This window comes from Corvus hawaiiensis, chromosome 6 (genome assembly GCF_020740725.1).
Source record: "Corvus hawaiiensis isolate bCorHaw1 chromosome 6, bCorHaw1.pri.cur, whole genome shotgun sequence".
In the NCBI taxonomy this organism is placed as follows: Eukaryota; Metazoa; Chordata; class Aves; order Passeriformes; family Corvidae; genus Corvus; species Corvus hawaiiensis.
In genome coordinates, this window is record NC_063218.1 from 48,824,896 (window position 1) to 48,845,641 (window position 20,746).

The following is a 20,746-nucleotide window of genomic DNA, read 5'->3' on the forward strand; positions in this document are numbered from 1 at the left end:
TAGCAGCTTTTAAATGTGTGCTGCACCACAAAACATAATGCCTAAAAATGAAGAATCTCTCTTGACTTTTTTGAGTGTTCAAGACCTGAGCTGTATAAATGTGAGAAGGGACTGTAAGGTGTTGAGTTGCCCTGTGGTGGTTCTTTCTGAAAAAAACCCCTTTGAAGCAGAATCTATGAGATGGTTTCTCTTGAGTATCTTTGGAGCCAAAGATTCACCTGCTCTTCCTCTGGGTGTGATGTGTTGCCATAAGAGGTGGGAGACAGTCATCTGCAGTGGCTCCTTGGCATCTGCAGTTGTTCACAGTCTGGATCATTGGTTTGAACTTTTGTTGGTCTCAGATTAACTTAATGCCATAGAATGAGAATTCTATGGCCTATGAAAAGTTGGCATACTCTCTTTTCTTTTATCCCTGCTCTTGCACCTGGCAGAAAATCAGTGCCTTTACCTCACAGTAGTATGGCAAAGCTCTTTCTTGGTGTGACCTGTTTGGGGTTTTTTTGTTTGTACTTCACAGCTTTCAGGAACCTGAGTGCTGCTTTAGCTTGAAGCTCAAGTATGAGTGCATGCCATCTAACGTGAGGCTGAGATGTCAAAGGTGGGGCCTCAGTGTGTTTTTTGCAGATGCCCCTCTCCTGCACAGATTTATGGATGGAGCCATGGGGGTTTCAGCTAAGAGCAGAAAATGAGATGAAATGAATGCAAGCCTAATTGTATTTCTGAAATGAAGCACAAGTTTCTAAAATCTCTAGAAAGCATGGGCGAATCTTTCTGATGTGTGTGTCAGTTAACAGATGTCTTGTCACCACCATCTCTCTGACAGCTTATGCTTAAAAGAATCCAGCTTTTTTCCCAGGTGTGCAAATTTTGCTCCTAGTGCTAACATCAGTTTGTAAGATAGGATAGGGGTTGCTAAACGGCTGAAGCACTTCATAGTGAAATGAAGACTTTGTATCAGAGTATAATGCTTATTTGTAGCTGTTGTGTAGTTGTATTACCATAAGTGTTGTGCCTTGTGATGCACCCTGTGATTTCAGGGTCCTAAACCGTCTCAGAAGAGCTAATGAGCTTGCTTGTTTTTCATATTTAAATGAAGTCTTGTGCTTTCAAAGCATGATGAAGCAAACAGATTTGATACCTCATTCTCCTTTGTTGGATGTAGCTGTATTTTATTAAATATACACAATTCTGTACTGCCACTGCAGTACAATGTCTGTGTTGTGCACTTTGAAAGAAGGATAGGCATGGTTGTGATGTAATGTCTGAATACCATTTCATCATGTGATTCTTCTAGCAAAATTGCTTTGAAATAGAACAAAAAACTTATCCCTTTACTTCTGTAGATGTGCCATGATCATCTCTGGAAAGACTAGCATTTGGAGTTTAAGTGAAAACCCTCCCAAAATGGGAAGCCAGGTCTATGGTTTTCTTGCAGCAGTGATGTACTCAGGGGTTCGTTGAAAGCCTTTTTTAGCATCATGCAGACTGACTGCTTTCCCTTCTTTATTGCTTACGTTTTGTCAGAGCTTAAGTGATCTTTAGTCTCAAGCATCTGTAATCCTTTGCTATGGCAGGGCTGTGGGGGCGGCTACCTGAATGTAATGAACAAACTCACCATGAAGTGGAAATTGCCATGTAGATAAGGTCTAGGGAAATTGGGTGTAAATGAAGAAAGCAAAAAGATATAATCTCTCAGAAGATCTGAAAGGAAATCCGATTGCACCGCCTGATTTAGAGAGGAAACATTGATTTTTGCTGATGCAGTTTTCCAGCTTTTACTTATCCTACATGTCAACATACATTGTCTGTAACTGCAGCACTAAGGAAAAAAGGTGTGTGAATGTTTTTTGTTGACAAAGCCCCACATTTAAGTCGCTATGTGCCTGTGAGTTCTTCATTACAGCCCTGTCCCTCAGCACAAGCCACAGGGTGGCTGTTACATTGATTGGTTAAACTCCTGAAACGTTCCTCTTGGAGTGCCCAGCACTACAAACTGTCCACAGCAAGAAGGAGAGACATTTTCCCCACTTGTAATTTAAAACAGGAAACATGTCCAGCCCTGTTCTTCTGCAGAGTGCAAAGGAAAGTGTTGGTAGGGATCTCGTGGGCAGCCTGAGATTTTGGAGTTTTTTTCCCCCCTTAGCTTATCTTGGAGGACCAGGAGTGGCTGCCCCCTCATCTGTAATTCCTTTGTTATCCTAACTCCTCACTTAACCCTTAAGGCACATTAATGCCTTTCAGCTTCACCCTTGTCTGATACCTGAGCTGGGGCCACAAAAAGTCCCTGTAAAACTCTCTGGTGATGCTGACTGGTAGGGCTGTTGTGACAGGAAAGCAAGGAGGAGTCTGGCTGCTCTCTTTATCCTGCTGTAGGCTGAGCATGCCCTTACTGTTATTTCTGCATGTGCTGATTCAGCGTGGCAGTGGTGCTTAATATATACAAAATATGAGTGGCTACATATGTCAGATTAAAAAGTAAACAGGTCAGAGTGTGTCCTCTGATGTGTATTTATAGCACACTGACATCAGCAGGAGTTATGTACATCTGAAGGCAAACTCAGCCTGTGCAGTAAGTGGAGAAAAGTGTGCCTCAAGCCAAAGCAGCAGAGGCTGCATATCATATGTTTCAGTGAATCTCACTTCTAACTGTCCTTATATATACCCTACTTACATTGTATATCTAACCTCGGCGATTAGTGCCTGTTAGGTATAAATGTGGTGACAAGCTGTACCTTTCTGGAGTTGCTTAAGAGTTACAAATAGGCATGACTGAGTAGTTGAAGGACATTGAATTAAACATGCTTGAATTAATAGGGTAATGATCGGTGCTGCTCAGAGCTATAAAATAAACACTAGCTGGAGCTCTGTGCTATGTGGCAACCAGATCGAGCCATGGCGTTGCTGAAGTATTCTGAAATGACTCAACTTTGTTAAGTGAGAGAGATAATCCTAAGAAAGCTCTCTACCTAGGCTCCCTGTGCAGTTAACGTTTTAAACCCCCCTTTGGCTTGTTGTTATGACTTCAAAGATACTCTAAAGCCTTTGTTAAATTGATCGTTAACTCTGCAATGTTATAATTAGACATTTGAACTTGGCTGCATTCAAAAAGAAAATGCAAGAATGAAAATCCTGACCAGCGTTGTTTCTCTGCAGCTCATCAGCATGGTCAGAGAAGGATTAAAGTTCCACAGGAGTTAAAAAGCAGTGGGGATTGAAGGCATTAACCAGCCTTGCAGGATGGATAGGGAGCCATTAATCCACAAAGTTTTTCTTTGAAAGTACGGAGCGAGGATAATGTCAGGAACCTGAAATGGGTTTCTGCTGGAGATTTAAATTTAAGCTCATAAACCATTCTGATGGGAATGTTGGGCTGGAAGCGCGTGTTGGGGAATCCTTAAGTTTGCAGCCCAGCAATTGAACACGTTAGAGCCATGAGCTGCGGGCTGCTACTGACCTATTCCGAGGCTGCAAAACCAGAGGAGGAAGCACCGGAGGCGGCTTTAAACAATAGCAACGAGCCCAAGCAGCGGCTGGGAAGATTGAGGGTGACTGGAAGCTGCGGTTAAAGTTTATGAGGTCTGGGGCTGGGAGAAGCTCAGCCCTACGTCTCCCACTTTCTTTCCTCAGTCTCTCCTGATGGAGCACAAGTCGAGACAACAGCTGGTAGCTACTATAAGCCCGGCTGCAGAGTGGATGGGAAAACCTGTCTCCATAGTAACAGAGCAGGCATTGCATGTGCTGCTCCTTCTCGATCTGGGGAGTAGCTGGCTAAAGACATCTGGTCAGTGTAGCCAGTTCTCTGGGGAAATTAGCTTATTTCATCTGATAGTAACCACAGAAACTTCTGACTTGGTTTAATAGCATGATGCTGAACATGAGATAGAACCAACTGGTTCAGCAGTTTTGAAAGTCAAAGATTATCTAGCTACTTTAAGATAAATATTTTTGCAAGGAAGACTATTGCTTGTGCCCGTTACCCCACCCCCCGCTCTTCCCTGTGGTGATGTTTCTGTCTGATACGAGGTGATTCTTCAGTGTGGGGTGGGTTTTACAAATTCAAAGATCATTTTCTCTCTCTAAATATTTATTTCTTTCGCTTACAAGAGCTCTTTTTATTATACAGTTAGCCCTCTAAGCCTTTCATCTTAGTGAAGCTCTATATAGTGTGAGATAATGTGTGTGCTAGCATCCTATGGCCTATACTCTAAAAAAAGTTCACTACCCTCCCCCAAAATCTTGGGTCAATTAGCTCTTAAATATTTTCTAAAGGAATATTCTGAACAGTTATGCAGCTACAAATAAACCTCAAAATAACTGTTGAATATGTGTCAAAGTCTTGAGCTATTTAGCATCAATTAAGTAAATTACAGATCATAATCTTGCATACAATACAGGAAAATTCCCAACTGATTTTTGTGGAACAAATTCTTCATCCAATAGGCAGAAACTATATTGAGGATATGGTGGTTGGGTATGCTGGCTGTTGTTTTTTTCCTGTTTACTGTAACATTTATCGATTCATACTATATGTGTGACACTCAGAAATTTGGAGGAAATTAAAGAATGGAAACTTTTTTTTCCATTTGCACATTAGAACATCATTGCATATTTTTCATATGCCAATAAATGAATGTAGTGGATGACAGCTTTTCTGGGCGAGTAATACACAGGAAAAAAAGTCTTTGAAGAGGCCCAAGACGAACATCCTACGTGTGGGGGGCACAAAGAAATGCTTAATCTTCCACCACCCCCACCTGCTACTGACATCTACTCCTGGTTACAAACATTTGAGCTCAGTGGGTTGTTGTGGCCATCATGATCTAGAAAATGAAAATGTGTGGACAGGCATAAGCCCGAACCGTATGTCTCTGTTTATGGAAGGCCAGCAGAGCTGTCAGTCTTTGAGAACCCTACCCATGATTGCTGTTTGAGCATGTGAGGTTGAATGAGAGAAGTGTGTTCAGTTTTGCTGGATAACAGTAATAAATGATTTTATGGAGAATAAGAGCTGCTAGCTGCCATGGTTCTTAAGAAAGATCTAAAGGGCATCTAAAGGCCTTAACAGAAATCTGAGAAATGCTTATAATAAACAAAGGGGCCTGAGCTTCCCGGATCAGACAAGTGCAGCAGATGTTCGAGAGCCCCAGGTGGGTTATATAGATGTTAATAAACCAGATGAGCTGAAATCAGTTAATGAAAGAAGTTTAATCAATCTGAGTTGATTCAAGTAGTGACTGACTACCTGATGAATGCATGTACCTTATTGAATGAAGATTCTTTGGTTTTCTTTGTCTGCTGAGCTCATGCTCTGATGAACCGAGAATTGTATCTCTCTGTGGAGTTATTTGAAAGTAGGTGTCAGATTTTTTTTCCCCAAAATGCTCTTCTTTCTTACCTGGAAACAGTCATGTAATGATGTGAAGTAGCATGTGGGTGAGTGGTGGTAAAGATGGCATGAAGGAAGTCTCCTTTCCACTCTGGACTTCATACTGAGTTTCATGGCAAGTGAACTGTCCTTGAAATTGAAAAATAAACCTCTTGGTTTCATAGTTTTAAATTTCTGGCTACAGCAATCAATAAGAAAAAATCCTACTTAATCAGAGAAAAATTATGTTATTATAGAAATACTTAAGATGCGAGGGTGCTTGGGGTTCTTGAGGTGGGTGGCTGTTTGCCTTTCTGCATTTTGTTTGTTTGTTCTTTTGAAGCTAAATGGCTTTGGCTGAAACTTACAGTATGTCTTCATGAAGCTGGATGTTGATAAAAATTAGGGAATTCCGGTCAGTGTGCTTATTAACATGAAATCTTTCCTCTCAGGGTATAGAGAGGGTATTTCTTTTCCACTGGGCTCCTTATTTTCACAACACTTTCAGGAAGCTTAAATCTCCTCTGACATGCCTGGTCTTCTGATCTCTCCAGATCAACTCATGGATTTGGGAGTTTGGAGAGGGAAACCGGAGGTAGACAAGGTAATCACATGGACCTCTCTAGGGAGACCAGCCCAAAAATAGAAACCCCACACAAACATCTCTCTCAAGCAAGAACTGATAGTAAATTTCCTCAGCAGATTTCCTCTGGTCTTTATGCTGTTGATCCAAGCTGAGTTCAGAGCAGTTCTTCTAGGATGACTGGGGTTTTTTGCATCTTTTAACTGTCTATTAGTTAGGTTAGGTAGTATAAGACAAGTCACATATGCTGGCCCTTCATGGAAAAAATTAGGTACTCCTGAAATCATAGCTGCTTACATCTCAAGGTGCCTAGGGCACTTGAGATGGATTTCCCTTTGTACGTCCTTATTTCTCTCCCTTAACTGGAGAAAAAGGTATGCATTTTTACCTTTTTCAAGTACTTGGAGTTTTCAGTCCCCATGAGATCACTTCCTAGCCCAGCAGTTAATGCTAATTTAGTTAATCAGTATAAATATTAATGTTGCTTGTATAATTGTTTCATAGTTAGGAACATGCTTGAAAACATATCACATGTGATTGCAGAGGTTTATTCAGAGTTTAGCTGGTGTTTGGAATATGGTACAATTGCAATTCTGATGCCTGGCTACATACTGGCTTTTGTCTGCGTTTTCCTTTCAGGAAGCATAAATTGTTGATTACGTGGCTCAGTACTCAGACGTAGTGGTGTAAGGGTGTAATCTTGCCTTCTCAACAGATAGGTTCAACTGTGCTTGTCTGTTATGGATTGCAGCTTGCTTCAGTGGTCATCCCATTGACTTGGATGGGGATATTCAAGAATAAATTGTTATAGAGTGAAGAGGTGTCAGAAATCAGATCTGTGTGAGGTACCATGGGCAGCTTAGTGTTAAAGCCTCAGGCTGAAGTCTAATCCTGAAACAAAATGTCAAAGTACTCTTTCTGCCAAAACTCTGAATAGCTTCTTTTATCATTGGGTCCTATGATTGTGTTGGCTCACAGGCAGAGTTGCACAATGTACTGAGCAGCAGTAAGAGCAAACCTGAGCAAAAGAGGAGCTTCTTGGCCCCGAAAGAGGAGTAAGTACTTCAGTGGGGTTCCTTTGAGCCTGAGCTCTGACTGAATCATCTTTGTCTTTATTTTAACAGTAAAACAAGTTGAAGATTGAAAAAAACACCCTGCTTTAAAGAGTAGAAAGGACTACAGAACATGAAGTGAAACTAAAAGGCGCTCCTTGAATGTTGTTAAGGATTCCAGAAGTACTCTTTAATTGCTGCCAAAACTAATGTGGCTGGAATTTTTGTGGAAAACATCACTGCAGTAGCCAGTTAGTACACAAATACCTCCAGTTTGCAATAGATTCCTCCTCCCCAAGCTTATTCACCCTGTTCTCCATGTTTAAAAAAGTATGAATCCATGTTTAATGTTACACTTAATATTGAAACAAAGATGATTGCTCATCTTGTTTGTGCGAGGAGTTGCGCAGTGGTAACTTCTTGGTGTTGAGCTGAGAACTGCTTGCTCATTCTGCCACCACCATTGCTTGCTGTCGTTTTACAGCGAAAAAGTAATCAAATTCAATTCCATGAGCCTGCAATTGATTCACAAAGTGTCTAAAAAGAGGGCTTTCACAGTGTTTTTCAGAGTAATTTAGCACCCAAGATGAACATAGTCCATGTCTTCATAGCATGAAATACACATTACTATTACTCAAAAGATGTGAAACCACATAAAGGATTACCGGAGAGTTTCTACTGCTTTTAGAGCACTGTAAAGCTTGATGTTTTAATAGGCACAATGTTTCTTTCTTTGTCAGCGTGCCATTTGGGACAAGTAATGTGGTACATGATAGCAAAATTCTCTGATATAACATGCTAGGGGCAGATTTCTAATGAGGAAGGCTTTATTGATGGGCTTGCTAAAAACATGCACTCATGTCATCAGCTTTGCTATGCTAAGTGCAATAGCTTATAAGTATTCAAATACCCTGTTATGGGACACAGCTTTACCACACTTTCATATCTAGTAGGTTTCCTTTGGCCATCCAGCTGATGAGGAAATGCACATTGTGCACGAGGCAGTCCTTTATGTGCATTTCTAGTGTAATGTAATTGTTACGAATGAAACCCTGAACAAGTACTCATGATTGATAAAGTTAAATGTTAATGTGTTATGTGTTGGGGAAAGGGGAAACACGAGGTTGTCATTAAAGTTGTTTTTAGCAGAGCTTTTTTTAGGTTTATGTGCACTATTCATGTGTCAGTGTTTGGTGGTTGTTCATCAGGACTGCCCCTTTTTTTCTTCTTCTCACTTAGTCTTAGAAAATAACTTTGGTAATTATTTATTTTTCATACTGAGAAAATACTGCTATAAAAGAACTTTTTACAGTGGAAAAAACATTATCACCTCTCAGTAATGGTGTGATGTGAAGAACGTCACATATTTCAGTTACCAGTCCCACAGAGTGGTGGTTTGCATTGTGGGTTAGTAAATACTGAGGTTGAGTGTTTTTAAAGCAAGGAGTCACCTTTCTTTAATATAGCTCTAGCTTCACTTCTGTAAGATAACTGCTACAAGTGTGAGTTTTCGCTAGTTCCATTGCTGCTGAACACATCTTTTTGTGTGGGATGAGCATTTTTGATTCCTGTGGGTAATCCTGGCTCTCCGATTTGCCAGTAAGGCTTTTGGTGTCCAGATTAGATTTAAGGTTTTTCGTTGATATCACATCTAACATCTAATGGGATCTTGAGAGGCTTAAGCAGGGCATACAAAAACCAATTTTTTAAAGGAGAAAGCATTGAAAACTGCAGAGAAGATGTAAAGCATAGGCTAAAACATTGGATGATCTTTTGACATTAAAAAAAATTCCAAACCACAAAGCAAGGAAAGTTTTTAAAATTATTGGCAAAATTCATCTAACTGTGGAATAAGACTGGCATTTCCTTCATCACTTACTGGGAAAAATTCTTTGGAAAATGTGGATTTACAAAGATATGTGTAGTTTAATTACTAATTTAAGCAACAGTAAATCTCAGATCAAAGAGAAGGGCCTAGAAAATTCTGCTATGCCTAGAAAAAAATCCGTCGATTATTCACCTGGAAGTGTTGTTCATATAAAGAACAGATATGCCTCAAGTTAGAAAAATGAGTGCAGTAATATGAAGTTCTGCTCTAGTCCTACCAGCTGGATGTTCTGATACGTTAATGCATTTATAGTGCATAACCAATGCTTTGGTTCTTGTAATAATACGTATTTTAAAGTGTAAATGTGTATTTTAAAGTCTGACCTTCCTTGCCCAATGTTCCAGCACAGAAGAAGCTCGTCTATCTTAAACCAGGCTCCTTGTGCCCATTACTTTAGGTTGCGATTGTTTTTACCTCTTCAAGTACTGCTCTGCAGAGGGGATTCTTCTGGTTGGGTGACTGTTGCTTGGTATTGTGCAGAGTCTTGAGTTTATTCTTGACATGTCCTAGGCATTGCTTTTACAAGGTCCCTCCACTTCCAAAGAGTTTTGGGGTACAGTGTTGCTGAATTCTGCCAAGTACCAGCTTGGTGGTTTGCTTGTTTTGCTTGTTATTTCTTTTTTGTTTTGTCTTGTTTCTGGGGGTTTTTTTAATTCATTCCATATAATGCCCATTAGTTTCCTGAGGTATTTGATGTCTTGAAGCTCAGACCAGCTGCTACTGAGAAGGCCATGGCTTTTTAAAGAATTTTTTTCTTCCAGCAATGAATAGTGCACTTGTCCTTTATTTGTAAAGGGAGCAGAGGAAAGGTGATAGTGAGTGGAGTTTCACAGAGCTGCAGTTCTCCTTTAGTAACTTTGAATTCTGGAAAGAGCGGCCTCTGCACCATTTATTTATGTTGGACCCCAAACTGATAGAAACATGAATTCATGTAAAAATATAAGTCTTTGCACATAACGGTAGCTTGGTTAATGGGGTATGCAACTTCAGAGAGATCTGGCTTATATCTTCATTTTGCAAATGTGAGTTTAGTTTGGTCTCTTTGGAACACTATCAAAGCTTTGGAGAGAGTTTGCACAGAGTTGATCATGTGCTTTGGTTGGTATAAATTAAGTTCCCATTTTGGAATGCTCTAATCCTGATGCGCTGAATGATAGCCACGACTGTTTAGTGCTCGCCGGTTGGAACGGGCGCAGGAAATTGGTGCCAGGAGGAAGCTACTTGCCTTCAGTATGTGAAATGTATTTGCCACTTAGCTGAAAATGCTGACTTTGTTGCCTTCAGTTACGTTTATTTTGCATGTCAAATAACTCTCCTCTCCTCCTTCACAAATTTTAGAGGCAACTGTAAAATGCTGACTGAATGGGCTGTGTACATATGGCATCTGAGAGGGTTTTTATTAGCTTAAACTAGCACATGTGTTTTCCTGTGAGGAGTATTAAGTGCCTGGACTGCAGGTTTAGTGTGTGACTGTTTTTGCAGCTGTGTGGAAGAGCATGATGTGTATTCCCTGGAGCAGGCCTGGGAGAGAGCTCAAGTATGTTGAGGCAAAAGCAGGTTGTGTTTATGGGGAATGTCAAACAGAAATATGCCACTTGAACCCTTATCAGTACTGAGCCTGATAGTGGTAATTGCGTGATGGTCACCCAGGTGTGCGAAAGGATTTTGTTTCAGAATTTGATGTCTTTATACTGGAACTTTGTCCTGCCGGTCCAGACAAAAATAAAGTTTCCTTTTTTTCCCTTTTTTTTAAACTGGAGGAAGTTGAAACCAATGTTAGTCACTTGAAATTTATTTCTTTTTAAACTCGTATTGAAGAGCATGGTCATTGCTCAGGCCAGAAATCCTACTTTTAGAGGATGAATTTTGAAAACATGCTGCTTCTAGAAAAAGAGGATATCATGAGTCAATGTAGAAATCATGTCCTGCTTTTGGTGACCTCTCACTCTTCTTACTTGTGGAAATTACATCACATCCTGGAAAAAGTCCCATAAAGCCGAAAACCACGTAGAGGAGCAGGAAGGCTAGAGCTGCGAATCCCGAAGCAAGACTGTCTAGCACACACAGGATTCCATAACTCACTTCTTAGAGGGAGGGCTGGGCCTGGGGGAGATGTTTTGCCTACACCAGACAGGTAAGAAGTTAGAACTTCATCAAAAAGAGCTGCTCTTCCACATACTCTGTATCTGCTTTTGCAGGAACAAGTTGTTGGAATAGGCCATAAATAGCTCATGGGATCTAGATGTGGGGGCCTCACGATGTCACGGTGCATATCCAGCTGTACTTCCATCCACAGTGCTTCTTGTCTGGGAGCATTTGTGTGAGTGGCAAGCAGTGGGTTTTCAAAACCACTGGAACAAAAATATTTTTTTATCAATGCTCCTTCTAATTTCTGTTTTAAAATGTGTTGATGCTTCCTGGATGCTATCACAATATGGCCTCAAACAACAAAAAAAGTACATTATGTCTGAAACCACCAGATTTCAAGTGTTGCTGTTATCATATTTTAAAGCATGTGACCAGAACTTAACCATTACATCTTAAAAATGCCATCTACCCTTACATTCCCTTTTAACTATACAAAGTGGAGCTACTGCAGGTTAAGCTAGGTGGATCATGGCCAAATTCTTCCTTTTGTGTGGCTCTGCTTACAGATAAGAGTGTGCAATATTTATTTTCTCTCAGAATGTAGTAGTGTTGTAAAGTGATAGTTTAACGGTATAAAGGAGATATGCTTTGCCGGGAGACACAGTGGCTTTTATTGCCCTGTCATTTGTAGCTGGAAAACAACAGGCATACAGTCTCTTCCTGAGGTCCCTCAATAAATTCCATGTTGGCTGTGGAGCAAAGGCAAGACTTACGAGCTACTTGGTGCAGGGCATGGTGGGTATGAAGTAGCTTTTTAAAAAAGGAGTGAGAAAGGTTGTTTCATAAAAAGCATGCAACAAGATACTTGACAGAATGAAAATGCTCAGATCAGGGAAAGTAGCCACTGTGTAAATAGTGTTGTTATGACAGTTCTCTGTAACACAGAAATACAGACTTGCTTGGCTTACACTGATTTTTTTTTTTTAAAGTAGTCTGTAGCAGTTCCTTCTACTTGTATTAGCATATTGTATGTAGTAATGAATGAGTTTGCATATTTGTGAACTGTGTGTATGTGTGCTTCATCTAAAGTGTAGGTGAATAGTTCCTTTGAATTCAGTGAGATATAAAATTAAGCATATGCTGCACTGGGTAGAAGCCAGAGCATTTTTCACTTTGAAAGAGAGGGTCCTGAATGAATTCCTTCTAGAGACTCTTATGAAGCCCTGAATAAGAGCTTCAAGAAATAAACAGAAAGGAGTAGGGATTTTTAATCGTTTTTGCATCAGGGTTAGCATATTGACACTTCCCCTCTCTTGCCAAATACTTTGGGTTTGAAGTCTACTACTTGAGCATCCTTTGTGATGGGGGAGAGCTCCACATTGAAACGAGTGCTGTAAACTAAATGTGCAAGCCCAGCTCCATTCACGCCTGCAAATTCCTGGTGGATATCATCAGCAGCCAAGTTCAAATGCTAAAGACAACTACATTAGGAAGAGACTTGTGCAGGGGTGACAGTGTGGAAAGTTGTTCTAAGACAGCTGTGCTCCGAGACCGTGCCTTCACGTGCAAAGTTACACCTCTGACATCTGAGGCCTTTTGGGGCTGGTGGAAAAAGTTCAACTGCCAGCGTTTGGGTTTGGCTGAAACCTCTAGTGAGAAGAGAGTGAAGGAAATCAGCGAAAGGCTTTTTAAATGCACCTAAGGGAGTTAGGTGGCTGACTCCTATTGAAATTCAATAGGGTTTAGTTGCTTGGAGCCTTTGGAAAAATCTCAACCCAAAACTGCAGGCCTGCAGTATTCTTTAATGGTCCCAGTGCTATTGTTCTGTGCTCTCAGCACTGATTAAGGGAAAATAAAAAAGCTTCATCACCATCAACTGTTCTAGCTCTGTTCTAGCTCTAGTAAGCATCCCTTTTTTTTAGAACATGAATACTAATGGAAACATTATTTCATCTTAATTAAAAACATTAATAAGGGAGCTTTAGTGATGTCCAGTAACTTGGGATTAATTATGGGCCTCTGGAGGTAGAAATCTAACACTGATACCACGGTTTTTGTTTTCTGTAGTCTGTTTAATCATTTGGTGCAAAGTTTGCTAGATAAAAATTTTTATCAAACGAAACCAGGCTTTTGAAAGAAAGGAACACCAAGGGTTTTGGCTTTAAACATTTAGAAAGAACCATAGCATTATTTGTTTCCCTCTGAAAAGATGTAATTTAGAAGCTCTTTGGAAGTGAGGAGGTTAAGTAGGGGGAAGAAAATCTCCAGTCCTAAATAGCGTTTTTGAGACTTGCTGTTGCTCAGTAAGTGTTTATATATATGAGAAACCATTTGTCTTTTTATTTTTGATCTGTACTTCATCAAGTTGGGATTTTTACTTTATTGAGTCTTTGTGTGCTTGCCTAGGCCATCTGATTTTGCTGTTCTATGTATCTTAGAAAGCACAGTACAGCTTTCAGAAAAAATCCTGCCTTTTTCAATAAAACAAAGAGGGGCCTCTCTATACAAAGTGGGTGAGATTAGAAGCAACAGTTGCCTTTGCTGCTGTTGATTTGCATACCCTGCTCAGGCTATACAGAAGTGCTGTCTGAACCATTTTGCAAGCCCTGATGTGTCAGGTGAACAGTGTGCTGAGAAGTGGACTCCAGCTCTCTCTGAATTACTGTGTAGCCTTGTAGTGTTCAGGTTTTGTGTGCTGCCCTTCTGTCAGTGTAAATGCAACCCATTGCCACAAAGACGATCAGAGGGCTGGAGCACCTCTCCTCTAAAGACAGACTGAGTGCCGGGATTGTTCGGCCTGGAGAAGGGAAGGCTCTGGGAAGACCTTAGAGCACCTTCCAGTACCTAAAGGGGGCCACAAGAAAGCTGGAGAGGCCTTTATACAAGGGGACAGGACAGGGGGAATGGCTTCAAACTGAAAGGGGCAAGTTTAGATCAGATATTAGGAATAAATTCTTTACTGTGAGGGTGGTGAGGCACTGGAACAGTTTGCCCAGAGAAGTGGATTCCCCATCCCTGCAAGTTCAAGGGCAGGTTGGATGGGGCTTTGAGTAATCTGATCTAGTGCAAAGGGGGGTTGGAGCTAGGTGATCTTTAAGGTTCGTGCCAATTCAAACTGTTCCATGAGTCTGTGATTGCTCTATATGAGACATATTCCTGCTGGTTCTGACCTTTGAGGAGTAGAGAGATGCTGTATCCCTGCTCATGAAGATGCTTAGCCTGTTTGTTTCCCAATCCAGCTACACAGCCCTTGACTGATGGCAAGTGTCCTATTTGTCACTTTAGCATCAGCAGATCTCTTGTCCTCTCTCTTGGCTCCTTCAGAGACCTGCTTGTCATGACTTCTGAAGAAAGCTTATGGCTGTGTCCTCACTCCACTACTGCTGCCTTAGACTGTGAGGAGGTTACTGTTCCCATTTACTGCTCTGTAGCAGAAATATTCCATTGCCTTGGCTAAAAGATAGGTTTCAGTGGAAGTAGTGCCACAGGAATCCTACAACTGAAGTAATGGTGGTTGGCATGCAATCCCTATATAAGATATGTGAGAAATTATTTCATTGTTTAAAGAAATCCATGGGAATTTTATCATCCTTGAAGCCAGATTTGATGGAATTGTGGGAATAATGTGATTTCTCCCTCCGAAGAGGGTAATGTAATAAAGCTTGTGATATGGCAGACATGGGTAGGAGTTGTATTCCCAGTAAAATGTTGAGATGGGAGGAAATTCTTCAGTACAAGAGGTTTGTGTTTATGTGTCTTAAGGCTTTCCCCTTCACCAATGCCTCTTGTCTTCCTATGCCTGTCATCTCTCCTTCCTCTTAGGGCAGACACCTCTGTGGGAGATGAAATAAGCTGTATGTGGTCTTCTGTTTTGGGTCTTCTATAGCCAATCAGAATAACATAATGGTATGCTTTGCCTTCTTCCTCCTAAAACATGTTTCACCTTTCTTACATTTATGGAGTGCCTTGAAAAAATGTAGAGTCTTAAAGGCATTTTTGTTCATAACAGATTTCAGATGACATCATCTAGCCCTCCCACATCGAATGGTTGCCTGAATGTCTGTGATTCCATGACCAATTACAGTTTTGAGGTCTACAGGCAGAGTCTTAGGCAAAATATTCTCTATAGAGATGTTTTCTCAGCCTCCAGTGACAATTTCTGTATCTGCTAAATAGCTGTTGTTGTGGTGTCATGATCCATTTTTTGTCAGGTTTTTTTGGTTCCCTCCTGCCCCCCAAGCTATTAAGCTAATTGCTTTAAAAACATCTCCTTCCGTTAAGTTTCAGGACCCTGTCATTCATTTTGGAGTTGCTACTGTAGTTTATTTCACAATGCAGATATTGGATGCCTCCTATCATAGGACTGCTGTAGCTCTTTCTATCCAGTGGGGATTGAGTAGTAAAGGAAGGGCTTTTCAAGATGCATTTATTAGCAAAATACCCTGGGAACTCTGGAGGTATGGACTGTAATATAGCATGGGTATTTTTTCAGGCAACTATGTTTTTATTGATCCTGCCTAAGTTCCTTCATCAGGTAGTGAGAGCTGTACTGTAGCCAGGTGATTAAGTTATGCCATATCTTACTTTGGCTATGGTGGGATTATGTGGCTGAGAAGGCATGAAAATGGCACTATGCATATACCTGAGCTGAGCAGGAAGGATGGAAGAAGTGAGGGTACCAGCTAGAAATCGATAATTAAAGGGAAAACAGGTATTTTCTCTTGAGTAAGACAGCCCCTTTATGGCCGTAGTATGAAGGTACATGACTGTCCCATCTTAGAGGGCTCTTTATACCATAAAAGTTTTTAATCTCACTGTTGTATTTCTGTTTTCACCCTGTAGAAAGGAGACTGCTATTAAGTTACGTTGGGTTGAATGCGTCCTTGCACAGTGTAGTTCTTGTATGTATGCAATTTAACCAAGAAAACTCCACCACTGAGCTTTAATTCCCATGCTCACTCGTGTTTTTCAGGCAGTTATTTTCTTCTTAACACATAAATTTCATGTTAAGCTGTTAATCAGGAAAATACAGGGAATGTTTTAGTAGCTCAGGAAAGCATAATTTTCTAATGTACTTTTTTTTTTATTGTCTACAAGTTTCGGGCCACTAATATAAGAGTATACAGACAGAAATTCATCAGCCTCCCCCACCCCCCAGGAGACTGCTTATTAGATTTATGCAACACAAGATATTAAAAACACTTTTGTCTGTCACACAGCCACGGGCAGGGGAGGGGGAATTTGCCAGTTGCTAATGGATACCTGGCGTTTTTGTGTATGACCATGAAGAACAGCTTGTGCACTTTCACCCCCGATGTTCCCTGAATAACTTGGGTCTCATTTAGGTCAATAAGCCTTTATCAAAACGTCAGGAGTGAAAAATGTGTCTTGGTGTAAGCCAACTGGTCGTTCCCTCCAGTCGCCGGAGTCTATAGGACAATCAGTGTTCTCTGAGCTTGTCTGCATGTCACGCAAAGAGCTGGGTGACAGTAACCATTGACTGCGTGTCTGTCGCATTGTCTGTGGGACAGCCCCCATTTGCATACTTGCCGGTGTGCCTGTTAGCCAATGAACCATGGAGGGGCTTTAGAAAACATACGCACAGCAGCTCCCATGCAAATTTCCTGCGTGGAGAACACTCGCTCCTTTAAAGCACAATCCAGGCTTTCTCTTCCTACCTTCCTGCTGTAAAACTGGAACTGTGATCCCGGCAGGGCCACGAAGCCTGGTCACAAGTGCTGTTTGTGGTTCCATTGTGCTAAAACATTAACTTCTTCTCTGGGTTTTTCTTTGCTTACCAAGGTAATTTTTTTTTCCTTCTTCTTTTGCTTTTAGTAATTGCTTTTGGGGATATCTGAACAGTATTATCTGTGCTGTCACATACAATGTGAAACCATGCATCCCTTCCTCAGATGAGCTGTTTTGAATGAAGGATAGTTTTTCCTCTCTGTATGGTTGGAATTGTCTTTTGTTAAGGGAATTTCCTCCGTGGTAGTGATGAAGGGAGGCGTACTAGTCCTCTGCAGTTTATTGACCGTGTGTGAAAGGAATACAATCACCTGATCAGAAAAGATTGCCTCTGGTGCTCTATTTTCTTTGAGCAAGAGCACCTCATGTCAAGCAGAGCTCACAATTTTCCCATTCACTATTGGCTCATAAATGACATTAGACTGGACAAAGGGGGAGGTTCATTGCATTTGAAGCTTCTGTCATAAGACACCATCTTTCCTTAAAACATCTGGTGCAGATGCCGTTTCTTTCAATTTATGATGTTCATTACATCTTTATTTTATTGGAAAATATTTTAAAATAGTCCAATAAAAAAAAAAAAAGGTGGAGAGTTGTGGTGGATGCTTTTAAAAGGAAGCTGTAGAAGAGATTCATGGCTGGGTTGAAGAGCCTGAGCTTTATGTTTATTACAACCAATGCTCTAAATAGTTTCATATTATCTTGAAAATCTGCCTTGAATACAAGTGACTATAAACAATTGTGATAGCTGTTCTACTGCATCTGACATCTAGCATAGGTTATGAGATGTCAAAATTAAGGGAAAGAGTCCTGGCTCATGTTCTACCAGCTTTTCTAGAAGTGTGTCACAGAGTTGAACTTCAACACTTTCGTGCCTTGAGATGAACAGGTTTTTTATGCCATCAAGATGTTTCAGAGCCGCAAAAATATTACAGTGAAGTCAACTGAAGCCTAACCCTTTCCCCACTATTTTTGCTGTATACAGACATACTATTTTGCTCAGTATGCATGTCCCATGCATTTTTGAAGGTGATAATATGACTCCCGTTCATCTTGCCTGGACTAGGGCTGTGTCCTGGTTATTTCAGTTAATTAAGAATATAATCGTAGGTACTATGTTGAGTCCCATTTGCCAATTTGTTATGCAAAACAGCAGTGAACCCTGTGGACATGTGAGAGGGCTGTATAAAATGTTCAACAGCACAGGTTGTTCTCTGCAGTTGCTCTTTACGTGAAATCACACTTTGAAATAGGGAGCTCGTTCTCTTAATCTGCATTAACCTGTGTAACCGTGACATCTTGAGATTGATTACTTAGCTGTACTCTTACTTTATGCCACGTGTTGTGTGTTTTCAGTGACAAGCCACTCTTACCATTTCAATAAGTAGATTTTGTTGTTGGCTCTGATGGAGAATGTGACCATTTATTAATTGAGTTGCCAATAAGGAAGAATTGCAGCTCCCTGATACTCAAAGAAACTATGCTGGCTATGCCATGCTCATCTGGTCTGTAGAAAACCCAAGGATTATCTGCACATTGATGATGTTCCAAATAGGACCTAACTGTACCAACTGTCCAATCAGCAAGAATATCAGGTGTCTTTGACATCTGTCACCTTGGAGGCGTTTCTAAAGTCACAGCTTAGTATAGGTGAGTAGTTCATAAGTAGCTTGGTACCAGCAGTGTTGCAGGACTAGATCTCTGTTTCTGCTGAAGTCCCTAAACGCTGACAAGAGGATGGGAAAGGTGTGCTGGAGAACTCACTTTGTCTTCAGTGCACCTGGAGACTGTCATATTGGTGATGGATACTAGAAATCTTTTTTCAATCCATGTGAGCTTAAAGGAAGAATGAAAAAGTGTAAACAAGGGGGAAGTTGAGCTGATCTGGTAAATGGTGTGTGAAGCACACCTCTTCCCAAAATGAAATAAGCTAGCAAAATGCTCATCTTCTAAATACAGACTCTGCTTGTTTTGTTTGGCTCAGTCAGGAAACCTTTTGTTTGAATTAGACCAAATGAATTGCACAGAATGGTTTTCAGTTTTAGTACATGTAGACAAGCCAAACTGCATGTAATCAGAGCATTTCAGTTTGCTCCTAATATTTTCTTTCCCTACTCTTACAGGTTTTTCTATTTTAGGTCAGCTCATTTTTTGGTATAGTTGATGTATTTGTCACCGTCCTAATTTTACATTTTATTTATCACATTCTAATACATTCTGAAAAGAGATGAAAGACATACACAGAGTAGAGAATTAACCTCGTTCCCTGTGTGTTTCTTTTAGGAAATTGTATTAGTGGTATTCTTTGGAACAGAGTATGTGGTTCGGCTGTGGTCAGCAGGGTGCCGCAGTAAATACGTTGGAATATGGGGAAGGCTTCGTTTTGCTAGGAAGCCTATTTCAATCATTGGTGAGTATGCAAGCTTGCAAAGTTGATGTAAACAATAAGTAAAACTTGTCCTAAAAGTTTTTAGAAGTTGGATTTCTGCAGCACTTGAAGCCAAGTTAGAGCGAGAGCTCTTGTCATTAACGTGAATGTAGATCTGAATTTCCTTTCAGGAATTCATGGCGCTGTCACTTGAGAACAAATGTAGCTTGGTTTGTTTTTCCAGAAGAGCAGCCTGGGTTTTTTTTCACAAGTGATCATAAGCTTTGCCAGGAGTAAGTCTTGACTGTCCTGTCTCCTGTGACCTGAGGATTCCAGACACTGTACAAGTTCTACAATTATATTTTTTTAAAGACACTGAACAGCTTTTTGTTTTCTCCCCTCAGCAGCCATTTGAATAGTTTATTATGAGTTTATTTTGCACTCTAATTGAGCTGTGTACTGCGTGGTAGAGTGCAATAGATGCACTGTAGTTGCTCTGTGTTTCAGTCGAATTAAAATATGGTTTTCAGTGATGCATTTGGAGCTGGACACCTGAATTCCCTTGGGATTCAACTGGCTTCCTAAAATGACTTCAGAGTTCTTGGAAATTACATCCAAATATTCCATATATGTCACTAATCACTGTTTTTTTAGGATTCTTGTCATTCATTTAACAGTTTCACCAAAAGAAACATAATCCAAAATCAATCTGTATTTTGTTAAGCCAGTATTGAGAGAACTGTGTAAAGACCCTTGCCCTGTACTTAAGTACTTGAAATATAAATGGACTAAATAAACCTGATTTTGGAAGAGGAGTATTGTTATGGAAGAGTAGTAACTCTTGTTCTGTGACATAGATTTTCCCACTCCTCAGAAACATTATTGTTGAGTACAGAACACAGGTTTTCATAAACTATCTACAGTTTTGCTGAATGTACATTACAAAATTTTGTACCTGAGTATTTTTACAATTACAAAATAGTTTGGTTTAGCTCCTCTGTGCATCCATCCATATATATATATGTATAAAAATAGCAACTGTATTTCAGGTGTGACTGCAGCTACAAAAAGACTTTGACTGCATCTTTGCACTCTGGCCATGATCCATTTCTCTCAAGTCCTAGAACACTAAGTGTTCTGAAACATCATCCAAATTAATTCAGTCTGAAAAGCAAAACAAAGTTCCGCTTTCTCAGATATGGATCAAGAACTATTTAATTCTCCAAAATACAGAGTTCCTTTCCAAAATTTACTAGGCCTGAGGCATGTAGATTCAGAGTACAGTTCTGACTGACTGTCGCGGGTTCGGTTTGAAACCGGGCAGAAACACCAATTTAGTGTAGTGGTTTGGTCCAAAATACTCATTACTGTTTATCTGCTGTGAGATAAGAATTAGGAGAAATGCAAAGCAGGCACCAAACTTGAAAGAATATAAAGAAGTTTATTAACAGACCTAAAAGAAGGAAAAAAAAAATTATACCACCTTCAGAACTCTCCTCCTTCCCCCACCTTCCTCCCTTCTCCCACTGACAATGTTCAAAGACAACCCTTAAGATGTTCAGTCTGTTTACCACTTCCATAATAACCTTGTTCAGTCCGTTTAGAAAGAGAAGTCTCTTCGTGCTCATGCTATGAAAACATTATCACAACGAGC

The 20,746-nt window shown here is 40.4% G+C and overlaps 1 protein-coding gene across 3 annotated transcripts in view; it reads left to right on the top strand.

The window, feature by feature from the left end:
* Window positions 1-20,746, top strand: part of KCNQ1 (potassium voltage-gated channel subfamily Q member 1) — a 338,669-nt gene that overhangs the window by 60,927 nt on the left and 256,996 nt on the right. For all 3 annotated transcript variants that reach the window (XM_048308026.1, XM_048308028.1, XM_048308027.1), the window contains exon 3: window positions 19,008-19,134. In XM_048308026.1, the coding sequence (XP_048163983.1) occupies window positions 19,008-19,134 (127 nt within the window). The remainder of the gene's footprint in view (window positions 1-19,007; window positions 19,135-20,746) is intronic.